The sequence below is a fragment of the Alligator sinensis genome, unplaced genomic scaffold (genome assembly GCF_000455745.1).
Source record: "Alligator sinensis unplaced genomic scaffold, ASM45574v1 scaffold888_1, whole genome shotgun sequence".
NCBI lineage: Eukaryota > Metazoa > Chordata > Crocodylia > Alligatoridae > Alligator > Alligator sinensis.
The window spans coordinates 842,600-865,371 of record NW_005842533.1 but is presented as its reverse complement, the minus strand read 5'-3'; the positions used below and the strand labels follow the sequence as shown (position 1 = coordinate 865,371).

Sequence of the window (22,772 nt, the reverse complement as noted above, 5' to 3'; positions counted from 1 at the left end):
CCGCTCTCTGCCCCCATCCCCTCCTGTGGCGGTGAATTCCACAAGCTAAGCGCGCTGCCTAACCCGTGCTGGGTCCTGCTCTGAGCCGTGTCTAACTTGTCTTTTGTTCCCTACGTGTAGGCTTGGCTTCAGCACAAAGCCAGCGGGCTCGCTGGGCCTCTCCTGGGGTTTGCAGGGAGAACTCGCCTCCATAGAAGTTGCTACTGATTGCTCAGGGAAGGGTAGGGGAGGCAGGCGCAGGGGCGTACATACCTGGTCCTTCTCCGGACCACTGTCAGCGGGGCTTTTCCTGAGCCACTGGTGATGACTTAAGTCATCTTCCATTGAAGAGACTAGAGAATCTCCCGTTGGTTTCAGCGTGAGCAGCGTTAGACCAACCCTGAGCAAATGCAGAGCCCCTGGGCCAAACTGCTCCAGTGATGACGGGCCTTCCCAGAAGACCTGTTGGGCTCTGGAGGCTGTGACCTCCGTTTAATCATCAGTCCGTTGCAGCAGAGCGGGCCACGGCATGTGCTGACACTTGATCAGTGGCCAACGCAGCATTTGCAGCTGCCTGGACAGGACCCAGCCCTGCCTCTGGGGTCTTTCCCAGCATGTGGGAAAGAGGGGAAGGGGAAGGTGCCTGCCCAAGCCCCTGTAGATGGAGGGATCCCTGTGGGGAAGCAGAGATGTGTGGGGGGCTCTGTGTTTGCATGCCATTGCAAGGGGTCAGGGGGAGGCCTGGCTCAGTGCATCAGGCGCTGCCTGCTATCCCAACAATGCATCACGCAGCCTGGGGCCTGTCAGTGCAGAGGGGAGATGGGCCCTTTCCAAGGGGACCTCCTTCCTGGCTTCCCTCTCCACCTGGAGCTGGTGGCAGGGACACAGCTCCAGCCCCTGCTTTGGTACGGGGCCCTGGGGAGCCAGTGCAAGGCATGTAAAAGCCCTCTCTGGTCCAGCACCTAGGCACCAGCACGCAGGCGTCCACCTGTCCGGGGAGGGGGGTTGTACCGGGCCAGCTGGATCGTAGCCTGCAGTGCCAGCGGGGGACACGTTGGGGGAGTCGGTGCGGGCAGGCTGCGTGGAGGACATCTGGGTGCCGGGGCAGAGGGCAGCGTTCGTCTGGCCCCAGGGCCCGAAGACATCCTCCAGCTCGGTTCCCCGTGACATAACGTTTCATAGAATTGAGGGGGGGTTGTCCCTTGATGAATATGAGTTTTGTCACTGTTTTCTTGTAAGTGCAGGTGCCTGGGTTTGAGGAGAAAGAGAGACTCTGAGAGAGCTGGGCAGAGCGAGGTCCCAGGGTGGATGGGGAAAAAAAGCTATGGTCCCAGAGAGGACAGATAAAGCCCAAGTGAGCACAGAGGGACCTGGAGGGCACCATGAAGATGAGCTGTTTCGGAGCAGAGTCTTCTTGTGCTGCTGGAGACCTCGGCAGCGCTGTGATCCCACCTCTTTCAAGGAATAACCCCCATCCTTCCCAGAGCTGCCCCAGAAGCAGGAGTGCTGCGGGTCCCCGGGGAAGCCAGGGCTGGGGTCTCGAAGCCAGAGGCTGCCCCTTGGGAAGCAGTGCCAGGGCTCCTCTCAGGAGACACAGACCGAATACGGCTGCTTCTTGCGGGGGTCCCGAGGAAGCGCGTCTCCTCCCTCGTGAAAGGAGCATTGATCCCGGGGCAGGAGCATCTGTACACTGCTCTGGCATGTGCAACGTGTTCGCCTTTCCTTCTGACTTCCAACAGCAGATCTGAGAGCATGTGATGAGCACCAGGTGACCAGGGGAAGCCTCTTCCCTTTGGGCAGGTGGGGAAACTGAGTCCCAGAGCAGAGCTGGAAGAGCTGGGGTCCTAATTTCTAACTCTCAGCACCTTCTGCCACTGAAACCTGCTCCCTGCCCATAGCTCAGGAAAGAGCCCTGAAGTCCTGACTCCAGGATCCTGCTCCAGCCAAGCGGCCGTGCCTCCCCTGTGGTAGATCATGCAGGGTGGGTGACCTCTTGTTGTGGTGCATTTCCTCTAGGAAGGGCTGGTTGTGGTGGGGCTGTGCGTGCAGAGGGCTTGGGTCCTCACCTGTGGCTCTTGGGTGACTGTTGCTGCTAGTTTGGGGCCAGCTGAGTAGGTCTTTGTCTTAACAAGACCTGCGTTTGCTTTGGAAAAGACATCAAAGCAGAGCTTCACTGGGGTGTCGCAGCCTCCCGGGACCCACTACCTCTGGCAACAGCAAAACATGGGTATCTTGTGCCTGCACCTACTAGATCTGTGGCTTGGAGCCACCGTATGTTACTAAAACCACTGTCCCCAGGTGTTGGCATCAGAAAGGACCTTGCAGTCATCTCAGCTGAGCTGCACAGGTCAGAAAAGCCTCCCCCAGTGATTTCTGTAGCAAGCCCTTCACTTGGCTCTTACAAAGACATCCATGCAAAGGCTTCCAATGACGGCGAGCCTCCCCTGCCTTTCGGTAAGGTGTCCACCCTTACCGTTAAATGGTCGCACCTTTTCTCCTTTTGAGTCTGACTCAATCTCACTTCGGTTTCCAGCCACTGGAAGACGTACTGCCTCTGTCCAGTGGATGAAAGAGCCAGCTGCCCTCAGGAATCGCCTTTTCCTTTGGGCTGTGGTTGAGTCATCTTGTGACCTTCCTTTTGCCCGGCTATGCAGACTGAGTGTCTTCAGGCTCTTGCTGCTGGGCACGGTTTCCTGACCTCAAATCATCCCTGGTAGAAACAGCAGAATTCGGAAATTAGGCCCCAAGTTAGGTCTCACCCTGGGCCTGGCCCCTCGCTTCTCCATCCATAGGCACCTCTTCTCTTCCTGGCATCTTCCCGGGTGTCCTGCAGTTGAGTTGAGATGATTGTGGCTAAGCCTGATCTGCACTTTCCTCCAGTCCTTTCTGTCTGGATCTTATCTGGTGCCCAGCTGCTCCATGCTCCCAGCACGGATATATCTGGCTCATCTCTGCGTAGCCAGTCTCTCCAGCTTTCTGGTCTGCAAAGTTCAGTCTGTCTTGCCAAATCCATGTCTGTTAGGAATTACGGAGACTCGGGAAGGTGAGACTCAATGGTGAAATCAGGGGCTATGTCTTGATCCATATGGACAGGATGGCTTTGCTTTACGTCCGAGATTCTGCTGCCTGTTTTGGTGTAATAAACTCGTCGGTCTCAGGACCTCATGTGCTTTGGGAGTAAAGTCCTAGTAGGACTGAAGTCGGGTGGGAATCTGTTATAGGTCACCAGATCTGACTGGGGAACAAAGGGAACTGCAGCTTAAACTTTCTGTAGCATATAGGAGGAACAAGTGTGTAAGCACTGGAGATTTCAACAAGGGTAGGGGGCATTTATTGGCTCCCAGTCACAAAAACATCTTCAGAAAGTTGAAAAATAATACGTGGTTTTTTAACACAGCGCCTTGCAGTCAACGTGCAGCAGCTCCTAGATGAGGGACAGAAAATCACCGCCCTAAAAATGGGTGAGCACAAGGTTGCATTTACCTTGTGTAACAAGAAAATGGCACCAAGGGGTAAGGCATGTACTTGGCACTTCAAAAGAGGCAGTTTCCCTGAGCTTTCCGCACTCACTAGCATGACTGGGGGCACTACATATCCAGTGGGAAATGTTGATGAACGTGTATAACCAAAAAGTCTCAGGTCTGCGGACACAACAAAGTTATACTGGGCATCCTGTCTGAGCGGAGAGGTGGGAGTGGTAATAAAGTAAATACAGGAATGGATAGGAAAAATGGAAATACATGGGAATTAATGTTGCAAGTTTAAAACACAGGCAACCGATAAGGGAAGTTAAATGGATCAGTGAAATACCAGTGGCTAATGCAGTTACAGATTATTAAAAAAAATTAAATATGTTAAGAACAAAAAAAAGATTTGTTTTAGGTGCATTGCTAGATGTAGGCGGCAAAGCTGTGAATGGTGATACAGAGTGTGCCCTTGGTGCCAAGAAGGGTAATGGCATCCTGGGCTGCATTGGTAGGAGCATTGCCAGGGAAGTGATTCTTCCCCTCTATTCGGCACTGGGGAGGCCACATCTGGAGGCCTGTGTCCAGTTTTGGGCCCCCACTACAGAAAGGATGTGGACACATTGGAGAGAGTCCAGTGGAGAGCAATGAAAATGGTTGAGGGGCTGGAGGACAGGATTTGTGCAGAGAGGCTGAGGGAACTGGGCTGATTTAGTCTGCAGAAGAGAAGACCAAGTGGGGATTTGATAGCAGCCTTCAGGTACCTGCAGGGTGGGTCCAAAGAGGATGGAGCTGGACCGCTCTCTGTAGTGGCAGATGACAGAACAAGGAGCAATGGTTTCAATTTGCAGCAAGGGAAGTTGAATTTTAATATTAGGAAAAACTGTCTCACAAGTAGGGTAAAAGCACTGGAACAGGTGACTCAGAAAGGTGGTGGACTCTCCCTCCTTGGAGGTTTTGAAGACCCAGCTAGACAAAGCCTCAGCTAGGATGATGTAGTTGGGGCTGGTCCTGCTTAGAGCAGGGGTTGGACTAGATGTGACCTCCTGAGCTCCCTCCCAACCCTCATTTTCTGTGGTTCTGTGAAACGATCACGAGGTATTACGGTTCTGTGTCTGGATGTAGCCATCCCATATAACACGGTGGATAGAATTGAAATGTTGCTGCCTGTAGCACTGGAGAGCACACAGCATTGTTTGCTAAACCAAAATCAGCTGGCCTGGATAATTTGTACCCAAGACTCTCAAGAGAACGAGCTGTGGACCTCTCTAAACCCCAAAATGTTCAACAAATCCTATGTTTTGGGAAAGTGGGAAAATGCCAAAGTTTGGAAGACTGCCAGCATCATTCCAGTCATTTGAAAAGGGGAAAAACAAAGACCCAGGTAACTGTGGCCCAGTTCACCTGATGCTGATCCCAGATAAAATCCAGGGAATGGAGCATTTGAGACTCCGTAAACAAAGAATTAGAGCCTAAAAATATAACGAGAGCTAATCAGCTTGGTCGTGTGGAAGGTAGGTCTTGTCAAACAACGCGGGTCTGGCTGATGGACTGTGCTGATAACCTGGGCCTGGATTCCTCCCAGGCGCTCGACTTAGCACCACGTGATCCTTTGGTTTCTGGAACAAGCGGGGCACTGATTAGACGGCTTGAAACCTGGCTCGTTGACAGACATCCCCATGGAGCAGCTAACCAGGAGGTCGCAGCGTACGGGACAGTTTCCAGCCAGGTTTGCCAGCCGTCAGCTGTTTAAATATTATCAGTGATCTCGGTGATGCCCCAAAAGCTTTGCCGGAAAAGTTGGCGGGTGACTCCGAGAGAGTTTTGGGGAGGGAGACGCGTCACCGTTGAGAGCGATCTGAACCGCGGGGTTGAAGGTTATAACCCAGCACAACATATTCAGATACCACCAGGCTCAAAGATGCGTGTCCGGGACCCAGCAGTGCAGGGTATACGTACAAGATGAGAGCTCGTTGTGAGAAGCAGAGACTCGCGGAGGGCTTCGGTGGCTCTTGTGAGCGAGCATCCTGCAGAAGCTGGCAGGAGGTGGTAAGCAGAAAGAGATGGTGTGATCCTTGGCTTTATGAAAAAGGGACTTATGGAGAAGTAAGGAAGGGATCTTGCCTCTGGTCACAGCCCTGCTACAAGGCCTGTGCTAGAGCACCATGTCCAGGACTGGACTGTAACTGGGAGAGGAGTGCGGACCTACTGGAGACTGGCGTCCACCTTATCGTGGACTCAGGCGCTGCAGGCAGCTAATCCATGTGGGAGGGAGACCTGGGGTCTCTTCTGTCTTGCTGACAAAGATATAGCAAGGTCCAGTGGCTGGAAGCCGCAATCAGACAAGTTCAGCTTGGGAAGACGGCACCAGTTCCTAACTGGGAGAGCACGTGGCCATTGGATCGGGCAAGCCAGGGGGTTGGGGAGCTTGCCATTGCTTGGTGGCTTGCAAAATTCAGCCGCATGCTTCAGTTGACACCTGTAGGGTCAGGTAGGAAGGCTGACCTCCCCAGGGATCCTTGCCCTGGGTGGCTGCAGGGTGCCAGCTGCTCCAAAAGCGCCTGACACAGCTGGATGGGCCGGACTGTACCCTGGAGCTGCCTGGCTGGTGGGTCTCGCTCACCGGTGGGGGCAGGAAGGAATTGCCTTTCTGGTCAAACTAGATCATGCTCACCTGCTGGGCTCATCAGACCAGCTGTGCTGCTACAACTCCAGCTGTGGAGCTGTGGATGTTGGTGGTCCCTGGTTTCTCTGGTGCTCTGTAACCCACAGGCTCCTCGGGCTGGAGTGCTTTTGTCTAGATAAAGTATTGGGTGTCTGGGTGACTTGGAGCAGCTGGTGATGCACAGAGGTCGGGATAGAGGCTGCCCTGATCCCTGTCAGATGTCATCTATGAATTGCCTCCCTCTCCATTCACAGTCATAGAAAGTTAGGGTTGGAAGGGAGCTCAGGTCACATCTAGTCCACCCCCCTGCTCCAAGCAGGACCAGCCCCAACTACATCACCCCAGCCAGGGCTTTGTCTACCCGGGTCTTCAAAACCTCCGAGGATGGAGAGTCCACCACCTCTCTGGGTGACCTGTTCCAGTGTTTCACCACCCCCCTTGTGAGAAAATTCTTCCTAATATCCAACCTCAACCTCCCCTGCTGCAACGTGAGCCCATTGCTCCTTGTCCTGTCATCTGCCCCCACTGAGAGCAGTCCAGCTCCATCCTCTTTGCAACCCCCTGCAGGGAGGTGAAGGCTGCTATTCAATCCCCCTCGGTCTTCTTCAGACTAAATTAGCCCAGTTCCCCCAGCCTTGCCTCACAAGTCCTGTCCTCCAGCCCCTCCACCACTTTCATTGCCCTCCACTGGACTCTCTCCAATTTCTCCACATCCTTTCTGTAGTGGGGGCCAAAAAGTGAACACAGGACTCCAGATGTGGCCTCCCCGGTGCTGAATAGAGGGGAAGCATCACTGCCCCTGACCTACTGGCAACACTCCTACCAACGCAGCCCAGGATGCCGGCAGCCTTCTTGGCACCAAGGGCACACTGCTGGCTCCTGTTCAGCTCCTTTTCCCCTGTCACCCCCAGGTCCTTTTCTGCAGAACTGCTGCCCAGCCCGTCACCCCCAGCCTGCACTGGTGCATGGGATTGCTCCCTCCTCAGTGCAGGACTTTGCGCTTGTCCTTGTTGAACCTCGCGAGATTTCTTTTGGCCCAATCCTCCAGTTTGTCCAGGTCACTTTGAATCCTAGCCCTGCCCTCCAGGATATCTACTGCTCCCCCCAACTTGGTGTCATCTGCAGACTTGCTGAGGTTGCCCTGCATCCCATCCGCCAGGTCATTGATGAAGACGTTGAACAAAACTGGCCCCATAACCGACCCCTTGGACACTCCACTTGATACCTGCTGCCAACTAGACATCAAGCCATAGATGAGCCTGATGCGCCAGCCAGTTTTCTGTCCACCTTAGTCTTTTCATCCAGCTCATGCTTCCCTAGCTTACCTGCAAGAAAGTTGTGGGTGGCTGTATCAAAAGCCTTATGAAGGCCAAGGTACACCACATACACTCATGTTCAAAGGGCTCGTCCGGGATTTGAACCCGGGACCTCTCACACCCGAAGCGAGAATCATACCTCTAGACCAACGAGCCACTTTTCTGTGTTTGTGCTCTTCCCCAAGCAAGGTATATGTATTATTTGGGGGAAGGGGGGCTGTATATAGTATGCACATAGTTATAGTATTTAAAAGCCGGCTGTTCTCGGTGTCCTGAAATCCTCAGGCTGAGACCTGACCTTTGTGGTGCCACGTAGCAGGGGGGTTGGGCTCATGGGGCAGAATTTGGGGTCATTTAGGCCAGCGGCTTTGGAGACAGCTCCTTCCCCGCACCGGCTATTGGTGGATTTGCCTGTTTGTGTTGTGGTCGGGCTGGGGTTTGGGATTTTTCAGCCCCAGCTCTGCGTCAGGGTGCGACTCCAATCCCACCCCCCAAGCTGATTGCACCATGTGGAAGTGCCCCAAGTGGCTTGTGTGTGCTCCTGCCCCTGAGACATGGCTGTTCCCTGATCTGGTTTACCAGTGATGCACCTGGATGTGGCCCTGGGCTGGCCTGGGCAAGGTGAGAGCTGCAGGAATCCTGTCTGTGAGAAGCAAAATGGAGAGGTTTTTGTCTTGGAGGGGCAAGACCCTCCAGGCAGGACCCATGGGTTTGAATCCCAGCAGGAGCAGTGGCCCAGTTGCCATCCCCAGCCTGGGCTGCAGCCTCTTAGCAAGGCTTAAAACCCCTCTGACAGATATTCTCCAACGCAGCATCGCCAGGCACATTATGCTCAAATGCTCCCATCACTCAATTATCGGGTGGCTTTGTTGGCATGAGCCTGTTTGGGGCAAACGGGGACTTCCTGGCACTGCTCTGCATCCGATGTGAGGTGCCACGGTGAGACCCCAGGCTCCTGGTGCCCGTGCGGTAGCTGTTATACCACGCTCCCCTCGCAGAGCTGGGTGAAGGACTCACGCTTCCTTTCCAGGCAGGGAGGAACGCCCTCTCCATGCCTTCTCCATGGACAGAAACCTAGAGAAGCCGGGCTGGGGTAAACCTCGTCCAGTCCAGCCCCGTGCTCAGGGCAGGCTCACCCCCATCTAACACAGCCTGGACAAGTGTCTGTCTGCCTGGTTGCAGGGCTATAAGGGTGTAGAGGGGAAGGCAGAGATAATTAGAAGCTGACGGGGGTGAGAAGGGGCAGAGGGGAAGGATGCATGTGGAAGTTGCAGTGTTCACAAGTCCTTTCCCATGAAACACCCTTCTCCGTGTTCCTGCCACGGCCCCCAGCCCTCACCCACTGCCCCAGTATCCTCCAGCCCCTCGCTGGCTGCTCTTGGGGTGCTGGGGTCATTGCAAAGCCTGCATCGAGCAGGCCGCTCCTTTCTGCGTCGGAGCTGGCGGCCGTGGCAGGACTAGACGTGTCCCGGCAGGGACTCCAGGGTGAGTCAGCTGCAGGGTCCCCTCCTCTTTGGGGCTGGTTCAAACCTCTGGTGCATCCTGGGATTGCATCGATGATGCCAGGAGACATGCGGGGAGAGGCAGAGCTGTCTGCCCAGGCGGGCAGCAGGCAAGCTGCTCCCAGCCGCGGCGGCAAGGTGGACTGATGCAGAGGGAGCTGTCTCGGTGCCACCCAGCTCTGCCCAGCCCCAGCAAATCGCTGGGTCTCGGGCTGGAAGCTGAGTCTTGAATAAAGAGCAGGGAAGCAGCTTCAGTCTGTCCCCCCCATTAGAAAAAGGAGGTTCAAGGCAGCTTAGTCCTTTCCATGCCACCCTATTGCAAGGAGGGATGGCAAACCATTGAGCCCAGGGGCTGCTCCTGGGAGCAGATCCTGTCCCTGCCACGTGGCCAGGAGCTGGAAGGTAAAGGTGTTGGGCCTGGCGGGGAAGGTGCCAGCCCTCCAGTGCCTTAGGAAGAGCTCTCGCCTTGCCCGGCCTTGGAGCCGGGACAGGAGAGACCACTGGAGACTTCCCTGCCCTTCTTTTGTATTCGTTTCTTTTTTTAAAGAAGCCTTTTAAGCGTTAATGATGGAGCTAGTTCAGTGCCCTGAGCAACTTCCCATCCCCTCCCACCCCCGTCCTCCTCCCTCTTCCTTAGTAGTTAATAGTCCCTCAATGCAAGGATGATCTCTACCGAAAGGATGATCTCTACCACGGCTCATTGATGGGTCTTGAGGTGACTCCTTGAGCCGCAGACCCGTCCGCAGGAGCTGTGGGTCTTTCTGCAGGGGAGAGTGGGCTGCAAGCTGGGCTTTCTCTCTTTTTTTCTTCCTCTGCTTTCTCTTCTCTGCTTTCCCTCCAAGCAGGCTGCCGCTGGGCTGAGGTTAGGACGCCTGTGGGGTCGGTCGGCAGCCAGCTCCTCCCAGCTCTGGACGTCCACACCCGGTTTCTTGAGGTCTGCCTTCAATGCGTCCTTGTCGCGTTTCCTCCGGCCACCGCGTGAACTGAGCTGGGAGCAGAGCGCTTGTTTTAGGACGGGGAGTCTGGCATCTCTATGCAACGTCTAGTCCCCTTCTGCAAACGCGCACACGTGGGCTGGAGGTTTGAGGCCTGGTCTGGTCACGGTGGCCTGTCTCCTTCCTCTATAGACAACATCAGATGCCCCGAGTGACACTAATGATCCCTTGGTGATCTCCCAAACAGGGGTGTTGTCAGGCCCAAACGGTCTTCTGTGCCTTGCCGTCACCCTCTGCCCGAGGGCTCTGCTTTTCCTGGGTGAATCCTGCACGCACCCTTTCGTTCAGTCCCTGGAGAGACTCGGACAGTGCAAAAGTGCTAATCCCTCGTGCCGTACGTGGCAAGGGGGGCCGCTGTCTGGAGCATACCCCCCACCCCGCTGCGAGGACCGTGATCCTTTCCTGCAGCCGGGGGATGTTCCTAGCATTGCATGGGGCACGGTGCATGATCGGGTGCTTTGCTGAGGTAGCGGGCTGAGCCGAGCACCCCCAGCCCTAGCCTCACCCAGCCTCACCTTGGGGCCTGCTCAGGACCGTGGGAGTCCGATGCAGCAGTGACCTCTAGCGGCTGCTCGATCCCATTTAGACTTACTCTTCTCGAGCTGGTTTTCAACAAAAAAGAGCTTTTTGGGACCTAAAACGGGTGCAAATTTCCAGTTGTTTTTTTTTTCACGGGGAGGTTTGCAAACCAAATATTTGTAATAGTGGCTTTTTTCAGGGGTGGGGAAAAGCCCTGTTTCCTCTCTTGGCTGTTTTCATAGGGAAAGTTAAACGAGGTTCGTTTTTAAGTCAATGCGGGTGAGAGGGGATGAACTTTCCCCACAAAACACCACGATTCTTTTCAAATTAAAAAAAATATATATCAACTTTAAACTTTTCATTGAAAATTAGCAGTGAAGCCAGGGGCAGGGAAAGGCTTTTTCCTTTGATGTTTCTCCCAGAATCTACCTCCTTGTTTTCCCGCTGGTTGTAGTGGCCTGTTGCAGCCCCCCCAGAGCTGTATTGTCTGGCTTTAGCCTCGAGGGTCTCGCGAGGAGGGTGGTGCAGCACTGGGACGGGTTACCCAGAGAGGTGGTGGACTCGCCATCCTTGGAGGTTTTTAAGGCCTGGCTTATGCAGCAGTGACCTCTAGCGGCTGCTCGATCCCATTTAGACTTACTCTTCTCGAGCTGGTTTTCAACAAAAAAGAGCTTTTTGGGACCTAAAACGGGTGCAAATTTCCAGTTGTTTTTTTTTTCACGGGGAGGTTTGCAAACCAAATATTTGTAATAGTGGCTTTTTTCAGGGGTGGGGAAAAGCCCTGTTTCCTCTCTTGGCTGTTTTCATAGGGAAAGTTAAACGAGGTTCGTTTTTAAGTCAATGCGGGTGAGAGGGGATGAACTTTCCCCACAAAACACCACGATTCTTTTCAAATTAAAAAAAATATATATCAACTTTAAACTTTTCATTGAAAATTAGCAGTGAAGCCAGGGGCAGGGAAAGGCTTTTTCCTTTGATGTTTCTCCCAGAATCTACCTCCTTGTTTTCCCGCTGGTTGTAGTGGCCTGTTGCAGCCCCCCCAGAGCTGTATTGTCTGGCTTTAGCCTCGAGGGTCTCGCGAGGAGGGTGGTGCAGCACTGGGACGGGTTACCCAGAGAGGTGGTGGACTCGCCATCCTTGGAGGTTTTTAAGGCCTGGCTTGACAAAGCCTTGGCTGGGATGATGTAGGCAGGCAGTGTCACACCAGGTATCTGTTGCAGTCCCAGTCATCAAGCCAAGGGTCGGGGCGGTGTCGTGCTCAGGGCGGATGGGGGTCAGAGCCAGGAGGTTCGAACATGGATGGTAGCAAGGCTGGGACCAAACGGGCAAGGCAGAGGTAGGTCCCGGGTTGTCGCTGGGACAAATCCAGGGGGAAGTAGGAGTGGTTTTATAGTCCTCATGCCAAGGGCTCGGGGTTCCCATAGCTTCCTCCTGGTCACCTAACTCCCCACCTCTGTCCTCGTGGGGTGGGGCTGGTGCCTGACCACCTGCCTCGTGGTCGTCCAGACTTTCCTCTGCCTGCTTTCTTGGCTGCTCTGGGTTCAAATCCTAGTGGTCCTAATCCTGTGGACTCAGCTGGGAATCTGCTCTGGTTTCTATTGGGGAGCTGGGAATTGCTAATGGACTTGTCCTGTTTTGCTCTGATGATGCAGCCCCTGGCACCCCGGAGCGTTGCCATTGGTTGAGGTCCCGACGTGCTACAGCTGCACAAAAAGTACCGTATTTATTTGCATACCACGCGCCCCAAAAGGAGACCCGCAGCTTGTCTGGGGAAGGCAGAAAGTTATCCAAGCTGTTCAAAATCAATCTCCTTGTTTAAGAGACCCCTCCCCACCTCCAGTTTTCACTCACTAATTTGTGGGGAAAAGGGGAGTGTGGTAGGCAAATAAATAAGGTAATCAGAGAAGAGCCTCCTGGGAACACGGATGAGGAGGCATATTTGTGAGGGGGGAAAACAGCTGTGGTATCTGGGAACTTGGGATGCATTAACCCCGTCATGTCTGTGCCCCCCACTCCTATGCTGACGGCAGCCCCCGTGCTGGTTCACTTCCCGGTGCCATCCGTTAAACCTGGTCCCCAAACTGCTTCTTTCTCTCTGGGGGGCAGGGACAGGGTGGTTACCTGGTGCAACCACCAGGGGGCACCATGCTGTACCACCCCAGCCGACCTGTTTCCTCCCCTCCGGGTAGGTCTAAGGAATGCCCCGCGCTGCTGGGACGTGATCCAGCCCCTGCTCTGCGCCGTCTACATGCCCAAGTGTGAGGACGGCAAGGTGGAGCTGCCCAGCCAGACCCTGTGCCAGGCCACCCGTGGGCCCTGCACCATCGTGGAGCGGGAGCGGGGCTGGCCCGACTTCCTCAAGTGCGGTCTGGACCGGTTCCCAGAAGGCTGCCCGGTAAGGAGATGCCAACCCCTGGGCACATGCCAGCACACCTCACCTGCCCAGTGCTGACCATCCCACCCTGCCCTGATGCGTCCACCGAGCCATGGGGGCAGCAGAGTCAGGCTGGCAGGGTCTCAAGAGGCCACGTCTAATCCAGCTCCTTGCTCCCATCTGAACCATCCTAGAGAAAGGCATGTCCAGGGGTGGAGTGCAGTCGCATCCCCCTTTGATTTCTGTTTCCCCAAACTTGAAAACCAGCTGCCTGGGAGGGGTAGAAGCATTTCTATTCAGGCAGCGGGGAAGGAGTCCATTAACTTTGGTTCATTGTCATCTCCCCGATTCCTGCTAATCTCTTGCCGCTCCATAGGTGTGAACAACCCTCTCTCCTTTTTAACTGTCTTGATGTTTCACTAATCAAACTATCTTTTCTTCTGTAATGCTGCTGTCTGTTAGCCCTTCCTAGTAATGTCTCTCTTCTATTTCACAGTCCTGCAGGCTGTTTCTAGCCCTAATTAAAAACCTTAACTCAGGCGTGGTCATATGAACTCATGGGTAAAAATGACTGACAGTGAAGCATTGGAGGTACGGTCAAGATGCCCGAGAAGGCTAGATTTTGTTTTATGAAACTGAACAAGAGATGTTCATTTAACTATGATGACTACAGGCCTAATGCCACACAATATCTTTTGACTGTTTTTCACTGTATGTGTTGTGTTTTTTTTTAAACTTTACATATACTCTTGCAAATACTGCATGTTCCAATGGTTATATTTGGTCTTGCTGTGACCTTAAACTAAATAATATAGAGCTGCTCCCCTTGCATATTAGTAAAGCTTCTAGTTTCTCTTTAACTGGAGAAAAATAGGTGCCATGTTACATGTGATGAAGTGCCACACCATCTGCAACCCCCCTTTTCAAGATCCTACATCTGCCCCTGGGTGTCTCTCACCTGCTTTTATAAGTGATGGGGAGTCCCGAGTCCCCTGGAGAACCTGCTCCAGCACTGAGCTGCCCTCAGAGGGACAAAGGTCTCCCTGATATCCAAACTCAACCTCCCTCATTGCAAGTTGAGCCCATGGCTCCTTGTCCTGTCCTCTGTGGCCACAAGAGCAGACCATCGCTGTCTTCTATACAACCATCCTTTATGTCTTTTGAAGAGGGTCCAGACCCTCCCCAGTCGTCTCCAGCCTTGCTAACCCTTTATCCTCACCTCTGTCTCCGTCTGCCCCCCAGAACGAGGTGCAGAACATCAAGTTCAACAGCTCAGGGCAGTGCGAGGCGCCGCTGGTGCGGACGGACAACCCCAAGAGCTGGTACGAGGATGTGGAGGGCTGCGGCATCCAGTGCCAGAACCCGCTCTTCACTGAGAGGGAGCACCACGAGATGCACGTCTACATCGCCGCCTTCAGCTCTGTCACGATCTTCTGCACCTTCTTCACCCTGGTGAGTGCCAGGGCTGGGGTAGGAGGTTACTGCAGGGCTGGGAGAGGATGCCCAGGGTTGTTGGTCTTGGGAGGGGACTAGATGGGGTGATGCATTGGCTTAGAGTATGCCCTGGTGGCTGGTTGGAGCTGGTGCTGCCTCTACTCCAGAGCCCAGGGCAATTGTCATATTTTATCACCTACAACATACACTTCCCACCCAAAAACCAGCTGCTGGACATTTTCGTGCACATTATATGCAGGACATCTATTTCTGCCATTTCAGGGAGCAGAAGCAGTCTCTGCTCCCTCACTGCTGCTACTCCGTTACTTACTACAAGCGAAGATCTTAGTTCCTCCATTCTGTCTTTTGAAAACGTGTGGATTATATTCTGGGGCGTGTTGTATGTGAGGAATACGGTAAGTTGCCCCAGCCCTTCTGCTGACCCCTCCCTCCCGTTTTTGGCTCCCCTTCCCCTGCTCCCCGCCAGGCCACATTTGTCGCCGACTGGAAGAACTCAAACCGCTACCCAGCCGTCATCCTCTTCTACGTCAACGCCTGCTTCTTCGTGGGCAGCATCGGCTGGCTGGCCCAGTTCATGGACGGGGCCCGCGGTGAGATTGTGTGCCGGGCCGATGGGACCATGAGGCTGGGTGAGCCCACGTAAGTACCCCTGCCCCTGATCCTCCTTCATTCTCCGTGGTGTTGCCCTCGTGGGGGTGCTGTGCACACCCATCCCATGGGCATGTTCCAGGCAGTGTCAAGGCAGGGGGAGACCGGCGGTACTGGGGATCTGGGCACAGCCCCCAGTGAGACCAGAGCATGACTCTGGGGTGCTCTAGGCTGCTCTACCACCTCAGTCCAGCAGGGGGTACTCTGGCTGCTGCCATATGCTGGGCTAGATACCATACTTTATTGAATACAACGCTCCCCTTTCCCCCAAAAAACAGCTGTGGAAATTGGTGTGTGTATTATATGTGAGAAATATGGTAAGAGCAGGTTCTACCGTTTACCTGGTGAAATGGGGCATAAAATCTGCAGCCACCCCCAGGGAGCAAAACGATGAACAGGCTCAGCTCCCTCTCTGCAGCTGCTCATTTACTTCCTGCAAGGAAAGATCTTTCTTTCCTTCCTTCTGCCTTTCAAAAGCAAGGTGTGTGTTATATTCTGGGGTGCGTCATATACAAGGAAAGATGGTATATCTGCAAGGAACCAATCTCAGTGGAGTGGGGCATGGAGACGGACCCCCCACCCCCGTCCTTTCCTTATAGGGCTCATTGACATCTCCCCCTCCCCTCCAGCTCTAACGAGACGCTGTCCTGCGTGATCATCTTTGTCATCGTCTACTACTCACTGATGTCGGGCGTGATCTGGTTCGTCATGCTGACCTATGCCTGGCACACCTCCTTCAAGGCCCTGGGCACCACCTACCAGCCACTGGTGGGCAAGACCTCCTACTTCCACCTGGTCACCTGGTCCATCCCCTTCGTCCTCACCGTCGCCATCCTAGCTGTGGCACAGGTACGGGACAGCTGACCCACCCCCTGCTGACCGCTCTGCCCTGCCTGGGTAGCAGGGACCTTTCCCAGGCTTCCCCAGTGCCTCTAGCAGCTCTTGGCAGGGTGCTCTGCAGCCTCTTCAGCTGCTGGATGCCTGCATGCTCGCGTTTTGCAATCTGTGCCATTCCTGGTAAACAAAGGAGACCAAGTGGGAGGACGAGCTGTGTGCAAACCTGCCTGTTGCTGCAGCTACCTCCTTTTGAAAGCCCCTCCTGCCCCAGGAGGGTCGTGGTCCCTCCTGCCACGACAGCAGACGGCCATGCGCCCACTGCATAAGCAGGACCAGGGGTGACTATGGAAATCATGGCAGGTTTGCTACAAAACTAGCAGTGTCTGGTCTCGCTTCTCCCCTATACACTGACTCGGTTGCCGCCCTCTCGTAGGTGGGCTCAGTGTTCTCCAGCTCCTCGTGCCCCCCCGCCCCCATTTCATGCCTTTCCTGCACCAGTGTGCTGCCGGGTGCCTCCCCTCCATCTCCAAGGAGACACCCCAGGGCCATTCCCACCCCCTCCCAGTGCCAGGGGTATTTACCAAACCCGGGCATCTCATAGGGTGGATCCTTTGCCCCACGGCCCTGCACAAGGCCCCCATGTGCTGACAGCCCAGCCTGCACTCCGGAGACCTCCAGCTCAGGGGGAAGAGTCTTGGGGGAGCTTCTTCTCTCCCCCCGCCAACTCCCCTGGTGCAGGGGAAGGACTGAGCCCAATGACTCTGCTCCCTACCAGGTGGACGGCGACTCTGTCAGTGGCATCTGCTTTGTGGGATACAAGAACTATCGCTACCGGGCCGGCTTCGTGCTGGCCCCCATCGGCCTGGTGCTCATCGTGGGCGGCTATTTCCTCATCAGAGGTGGGTGCATGGCAATGGGGGGGTGAGGGGAGTTGAACATGGTCCGTACAATGCCAAAGCAGGGGACTCTTAAGGCCTGAGCTCCGGGAGGAGATCCCTGAGCGGGCAGCTGTAGTAGGTTGTTATCCTAGTATGTGAATGAGCCACTAGAGAGAGACAACGGGCAGCAGCCAGGACCATCCAGAGCGGTGCCAGGTCTGGCATGGGAGCATCCCAAGGGAGGGCCAGGAGGGGGCCTGTCCCCATCGCCTTACTATAGCAGAGACGTCCCAGAGCCTCGCCCCAGGGCTCAGCCAATAAGAGCTTGTTCAGGCACAGCAGGTTCTCTACTCTGATTGGCCAAGCCCACGGGTGCTGGAGTCGGGCTGCTGTGTGCGAGTGGGTGAGACCTGCTCGCCCTTCCCCGCTCCACAGCCCCGGGGCTTGAGCCTCTGCTGGCCCCCCACCCCTGCCCAGCCTGACCTTGCCCTCATCTCCCACTCCAGGTGTCATGACTCTGTTCTCCATCAAAAGCAACCACCCCGGGCTGCTGAGCGAGAAGGCGGCCAGCAAGATCAATGAGACCATGCTGCGGCTGGGTGAGTGGCGGACCGAGGGTGGCTGCCCCGGGCAGGGGTCTTCCAGAGCCCCCAGCAGAGCCGGCACAGGTTGGGGTAGGAGATGCCCAGGGAGCCCAGCCTGGCTGAGCCCTGGGCTTCAAAAGACCCCAGTAAGGGGGTGTTAGCCCGGGGCTTCACCCCAGTGTGGGTGGGAAGTGGTATCTCTTTCATGGTGCCAGGGCTGCCGTGCTCCACCCCAGAGGTGGCTGCACTGAGCCGCAGCCAGCGATCCCTGGGCACAGGTCACCCAGGTGGTGAAAGGTGCAACAACAACCAATGCAACGCTCGAATGAGGTCCCAGGGAGAAATATGTGCCCTTGTTTTCCCCCCACACCCCCTCGCTGCCTGGTCTCAGCTTAAGTGACCCGCCTGCCCTCCCGCCACAGGCATCTTCGGCTTCCTGGCCTTCGGCTTCGTCTTCATCACCTTCGGCTGCCACTTCTACGACTTCTTCAACCAGGCCGAGTGGGAGCGCAGCTTCCGGGAGTACGTGCTGTAAGTCAAAAGCGCCCGGGCCCACCCGCCACGCGGAGATCCCAGGGCCGCTGCTCCGGGAAGGCTGTAGTGCATTGCTAGTCAGGGAGAAGTCACCTGGGAGGGAGCTCCAGAGGTCACATCCAGTCCAACCCCCGCCTGGGGCAGGATCAGGCCTGTCCAAACCAGCCCAGACAAACCTATTGTCCAACCTCTGAGCAACACGACAGTCACCCCTGACACTGCACAAGAGCTCACAGCCAAACCTGCCACAGGCAAAGCAGGGGGACCGCGGCAGCCAGCGTCCTGCTTCTGTAAAGGTTGTTAATATAGGCTCAAGAGGTCCCAGGTAGAGAGCCATGCCCACACTACAGAGGAAGACAAAGACCACCCCCCCAGTCCATACCAATCTGACCATAGCGTAAAATTCCTTCCTGACCCCAAATATGATATCGGTTTGGCCCTGAGTAGAAGGGCAAGACCTTTTAGTCAGCAACCTCTAGGTTTAAGTCCCTGTAGGAGCACTGGCACAGCCCAGTCGCCATCCCCCCAGCACCAGTGCCTCTGGAAAAATTTAAAAACACCCTGACACATGTAGCAGCAGGAAGGGAAAAATTTTCTTCTTAGCCCCATGCAGCAACCAGCAAAGCCCAGAAGCCTGGGAAATGCCTGTAGCAGAGCACGGGCATGGCTACGCCTAGAGCATCCCCACCAGTGACTGTCCACCCTCTCCTTGAACCCCCCAGTGATTCCACCCTGGTACCCGGCCCTGCTCCTCCACAACCTTGTCCATCACTGTGGCATCTGGGCAGGGGTGGGGGCCAGGGTGAGACATGCAGTTCCTGTATTCCTGAGCCTGAGTTCTGGAAGCAGCTGCTCCCCTGTTCCCCTGAGCAAGGAGAGGAGTTGCCCCCGAGGTGCAGGCTTGCTCCCTGTCTCCAGGGGGTCTCTGGCCCCAGGCACCCGGCACATTGTCTGTACAACATGATGCCCGTGTTTCTCATGCAGGTGTGAGGCCAACGTGACGATTGCCACCCAGACCAACAAGCCAATCCCCGACTGCGAGATCAAGAACCGGCCCAGCCTGCTGGTGGAGAAGATCAACCTCTTCGCCATGTTTGGCACCGGCATCTCCATGAGCACCTGGGTGTGGACCAAGGCCACGCTTTTGATATGGAGACGCACCTGGTGCAAGTAGGCCCCACTGCTCTGGTCCTTCCCCCTTGGACCTGTTACAGTGGGCTGGGAGCCACTTTCCCACTGCTCTTGGGCTGCAGAGAGCTGGGAGAGACTCTCAGGTGTGGGTAATTGCAGAGGCCATCCAGCTTCCCCCATGGCCAGCTGGAGGAGGTAGCAGCCCAGAGCTCAGGGGCTAGAGCAAGTCAACAGGGAAATGACAGGGAGGCCAAAATGCCCTGTCCCTGCCTCTGAAGCCTGTGGCTGTGGCCGCAGCTGGGCAGTCATGAGCAAGCTAGTCCATGCCAAGGGCAGGCCAGGATCTGGCCACACTGTGCTACTGCCCTGGCCCACCATGTGTGTCCTCCTCCCGCCTGCAGGCTGACTGGGCAGAGCGACGACGAGCCCAAGCGCATCAAGAAGAGCAAGATGATCGCCAAGGCCTTCTCCAAGCGCAAGGAGCTGCTGCACAACCCCGAGCAGGAGCTATCCTTCAGCATGCACACAGTCTCGCACGACGGGCCCGTGGGTGCGTCCCCAGCTGGGCAGGGCAGGGCAGGGCTCCAGGGGCTCCCCCGCGTCCAAGAGATGCTCCCCAGCTCTTGGGATTGTTGCAAGTCAGGTGGAAGTGAGACACTTCCCTCGATGTCCAGCTATGGGCACAACGGGTATTACCGCATTGCCCACCCCCACCAGCTCTGCTGCTGCTGCTGCAGCCGGGGGCAGCCTGAGACCAACCTCGGGCTGCAGGGAGCTGGTGGGGGGGCTCCAGGTGAGTGGAGGGGGCTTACTGGGCACTTAGCATGGAGTCTGGGGGGGAGCGAGGGAAGCCAGAGCAAAGAGCCTAGATGCCCAGGCTCAGCACGTCACCAAGGTGGTGCCCGCCTTGCCACAGGACACCTCCATCGCACCCATGGCCATCCCCAGCAAGTCCTTGGGTGCTCAGTTAGGGGCTGAATGTCCATGCTCCTGGAAAGACCCACCAACTCAGGGCAGCTGGCAACAGCCCAGTACCGCTGCAGTGCAGGGGGACTGGGTTTAAAGCTCAGGCCCAGCCCCACATGGCCTCACTCTGCTCTGCCCCCAGGGCACGGGCATGGCATGGTTCCTCTATGGGAGGTTACCCCGGCTTACACTCTGCTGCAAGGAGCAGCCATGACCAGGTCCCCCATGCACAACAGCTGTCCACATTAGGCGCTATTACAGGCCTTGGCCACTAGGTGTCAGGGGAGCTGCTTTGCATTGTGGGCTACTGGGGGATGGAGCAGATGAGGATCTCAGGCCCACGGCAAGTGCTGTGAGTCCGGGCTCTGCTCTAGGAGACTGAGCTCTTAGGAACAGATGTGCTGTGTGTCTGCACCAAGGAGGGACCTCGGAGTGAATTTCTCCCTCTGTCCTGGGGGCTTGTATGGCCCCTGTGCCAGACCATCCGAGTGCCTCGCCCTCCAAAGCAAGGGCGGCACAAGTGGCGCGGGCAGCCTGTGTACATGATGCGTGGCAGATCAGGGAGGGGACAGGCAGCTCAATGACAGATTGGGCAGGGAGCAGCTAGCAGAGCTGCAGATCAGGCCAGGAACACACAGGGAACAGAAAGCAGAGCAGCAGGTTGAGCAAGGAGCAGAAAGCAGAGCAGGCGGTGGGGGCACAGCAGGGAGCAGAAGGCCAATCAGCAGAGTGGGCAGGGAACAGAGCAGTAGATTGGACAGGGAGCAGAAAGCAGAGCAGAAAGTTGGGCAGCGAGCATATAGCTGGGAGCAGAAAGCAGGACAGCAGATCTGGCAGGGGAAGGGGGTTTGGGTTGGCACTTGGGGAGGGCACGGTGTTTAAGTAGTGCTCTCGGGCCCCAGGTCTCCCCGCGGTGTGAACGGCAGTGCAGGAAGAACCCCGGGGCGGGGCTGGGGTAGCGTGGGGCAGATGGTGGGCCTTGAGTGGACATTAAAAGAGATTCCCCCCCGCCTCCACCCGGTTTTCGTTGCAGCCGGTCTGGCGTTCGACCTCAATGAGCCGTCAGCCGACGTCTCCTCCGCCTGGGCTCAGCACATCACCAAGATGGTGGCCCGGCGAGGCGCCATCTTGCCGCAGGACATCTCCATCACGCCCATGGCCACCCCCGGCAAGTCCTGGGGAGCGTGCGGTGGGGTGGGAAGAGGTGCTAGGGTAGCAGCATGTCAGATGCAAGCACCAGGGATTCCCCACCAAAGCCACGTGCCAGACCCTGCATGAACCCACACTGGGTGCCAGCCCCCTGACCTGTGCCCTCTGGGAAACTGGGGAAGTCTTGTTCACCCCATAGGGCAGCTGGAAATTGAGGTGAAGGGAGTTGCCCAAGGCCATGAACAGAGTCTGTGGCAGAGCTGGGAACTGACTCCGTTCTCCTGAGGTCCAGGCTGAGGCCGTGGCCATGAGACCAGCTCCCCTCGTGGTGGGGAACTGGGGGGGACATGAGACCATGGTCCTGTCCCTGGCTCTGACTCTCACGTGCTCATGGCCTGGGGAGCATCATTTCTCCTCTCTGCACCTCCATTTTCCCATCTTTAAAATGGGTGTCCTTGGGAGACCTGGGATTTGGCCAAGAGCCCAGAACTGAAAGAGCTCTCCATGCTCCCAAGCTGTTAACAGGGCAGACACCCAACGGGGCAGACACCCAAGCAGCGGGGTGATGTTGCCCCCAGCCCCTCCCCCAGCATCTTCCCAGTGTCCAGGCAGGGGGCACTCGTATCCTGCCACCTGCACTGCCCCAGTAGAAGGCACCAGTCCTCTCCCCTTGCTGGCCAGCTCAGCCCCCATGGAGTAGCAGCCATGCTACACCCCAGAAGCAGCTGCATTTTAACAGTCAGGGCATGTTTTGGGCTGTTCTACAGTCGTGTCTTAGCCCGGCATCCAGTGCCCTTTAGCTCCCATTTTAAAGATGGGCAAATAGAGGTCCAGAGAGGAGAAATGATTCTCCCCAGGCCATGGGGAGCTCCCTACTGGAGAGCACGGAGGCGGAAAGGGATCTTGGTGTCATTATTGACTCCAAGATGAACATGGGCCGACAATGCGAGGTCATGGTTGGCAGGGCTAACCGGACCTTGTCGTGCATCCACAGGTGCATCTCGAGTAGAGCCAGGGAGGTGATCCTCCCCCTCTATGCGACGCTGGTCAGGCCGCAGCTGGAGTATTGTGTCCAGTTCTGTGCGCCCCATTTCAGGAGGGATGTGGACAACATGGAGAGGGTCCAGAGGAGGGCCACCCGCATGATCCGGGGACAACAGGGCAGACCCTACAGTGAGAGACTGCGGGACCTGAACCTATTCAGCCTCCACAAGAGAAGGCTGAGGGGGGACCTGGTGACCGTCTATAAACTCACTAGGGGGAACCAGAAGGGTTTGGGGGAGACGCTGTTTCCCCTAGCCCCTACTGGCATAACAAGGAATAATGGGCACAAGTTGATGGAGAGGAGGTACAGATTGGACATCCGAAAAAACTACTTCACAGTCAGGGCGGCTAGGAGCTGGAACCAACTTCCAAGGGAGGTGGTGCTGGCCCCTACCCTGGGGATCTTTAAGAAGAGGCTGGATACTTACCTGGCTGGACTCATTTGAGTCCCGTTTTTGTTTTTAGGGTGAGTGGTTTTGTTTGTGTTTTTGGGTTGTTCTCCCGCCCTGGCGGGGGGTCGGGCTAGAAGATCTATTAGGTCCCTTCCGACCCTGAAACTATGAAACTATGAAACTATGTCCAGGCAGGGGGCACTCATAGCTACATGCATTTGTGGGACCTTACATAGTGCGTATGTACTGCGCTAAGCTTGGCCCGCTTCCCCTGCGTGCTCACATGCTTCCCCCCCCCCCCCCCCCCTCTCCCCCCTCCGCTCCCCCCGGCGGACCCGCC

General features: G+C 56.1%; 1 protein-coding gene and 1 non-coding gene across 3 annotated transcripts in view; one reads left to right on the top strand and one right to left on the bottom strand.

The window, feature by feature from the left end:
* Window positions 1-22,772, top strand: part of SMO (smoothened, frizzled class receptor) — a 30,063-nt gene that overhangs the window by 3,616 nt on the left and 3,675 nt on the right. Inside the window, exons 1-11 of one of the 2 annotated variants that reach the window (XM_025213498.1) lie at window positions 12,701-12,835; window positions 13,311-13,405; window positions 14,057-14,266; window positions 14,736-14,908; window positions 15,547-15,766; window positions 16,530-16,653; window positions 17,139-17,231; window positions 17,639-17,747; window positions 18,735-18,920; window positions 19,283-19,431; window positions 20,881-21,015. In XM_025213498.1, the coding sequence (XP_025069283.1) occupies window positions 13,364-13,405; window positions 14,057-14,266; window positions 14,736-14,908; window positions 15,547-15,766; window positions 16,530-16,653; window positions 17,139-17,231; window positions 17,639-17,747; window positions 18,735-18,920; window positions 19,283-19,431; window positions 20,881-21,015 (1,441 nt within the window). In that variant the 5' untranslated portion in view covers window positions 12,701-12,835; window positions 13,311-13,363. Of the gene's footprint in view, window positions 1-12,629; window positions 12,836-13,310; window positions 13,406-14,056; window positions 14,267-14,735; window positions 14,909-15,546; window positions 15,767-16,529; window positions 16,654-17,138; window positions 17,232-17,638; window positions 17,748-18,734; window positions 18,921-19,282; window positions 19,432-20,880; window positions 21,016-22,772 lie in introns of those variants that run through there. The other variant, XM_006031854.2, reaches the window with a different exon arrangement.
* On the bottom strand, window positions 7,509-7,580 carry TRNAP-CGG. Its single transcript has one exon. It is a non-coding gene; the product is annotated as a tRNA-Pro (tRNA).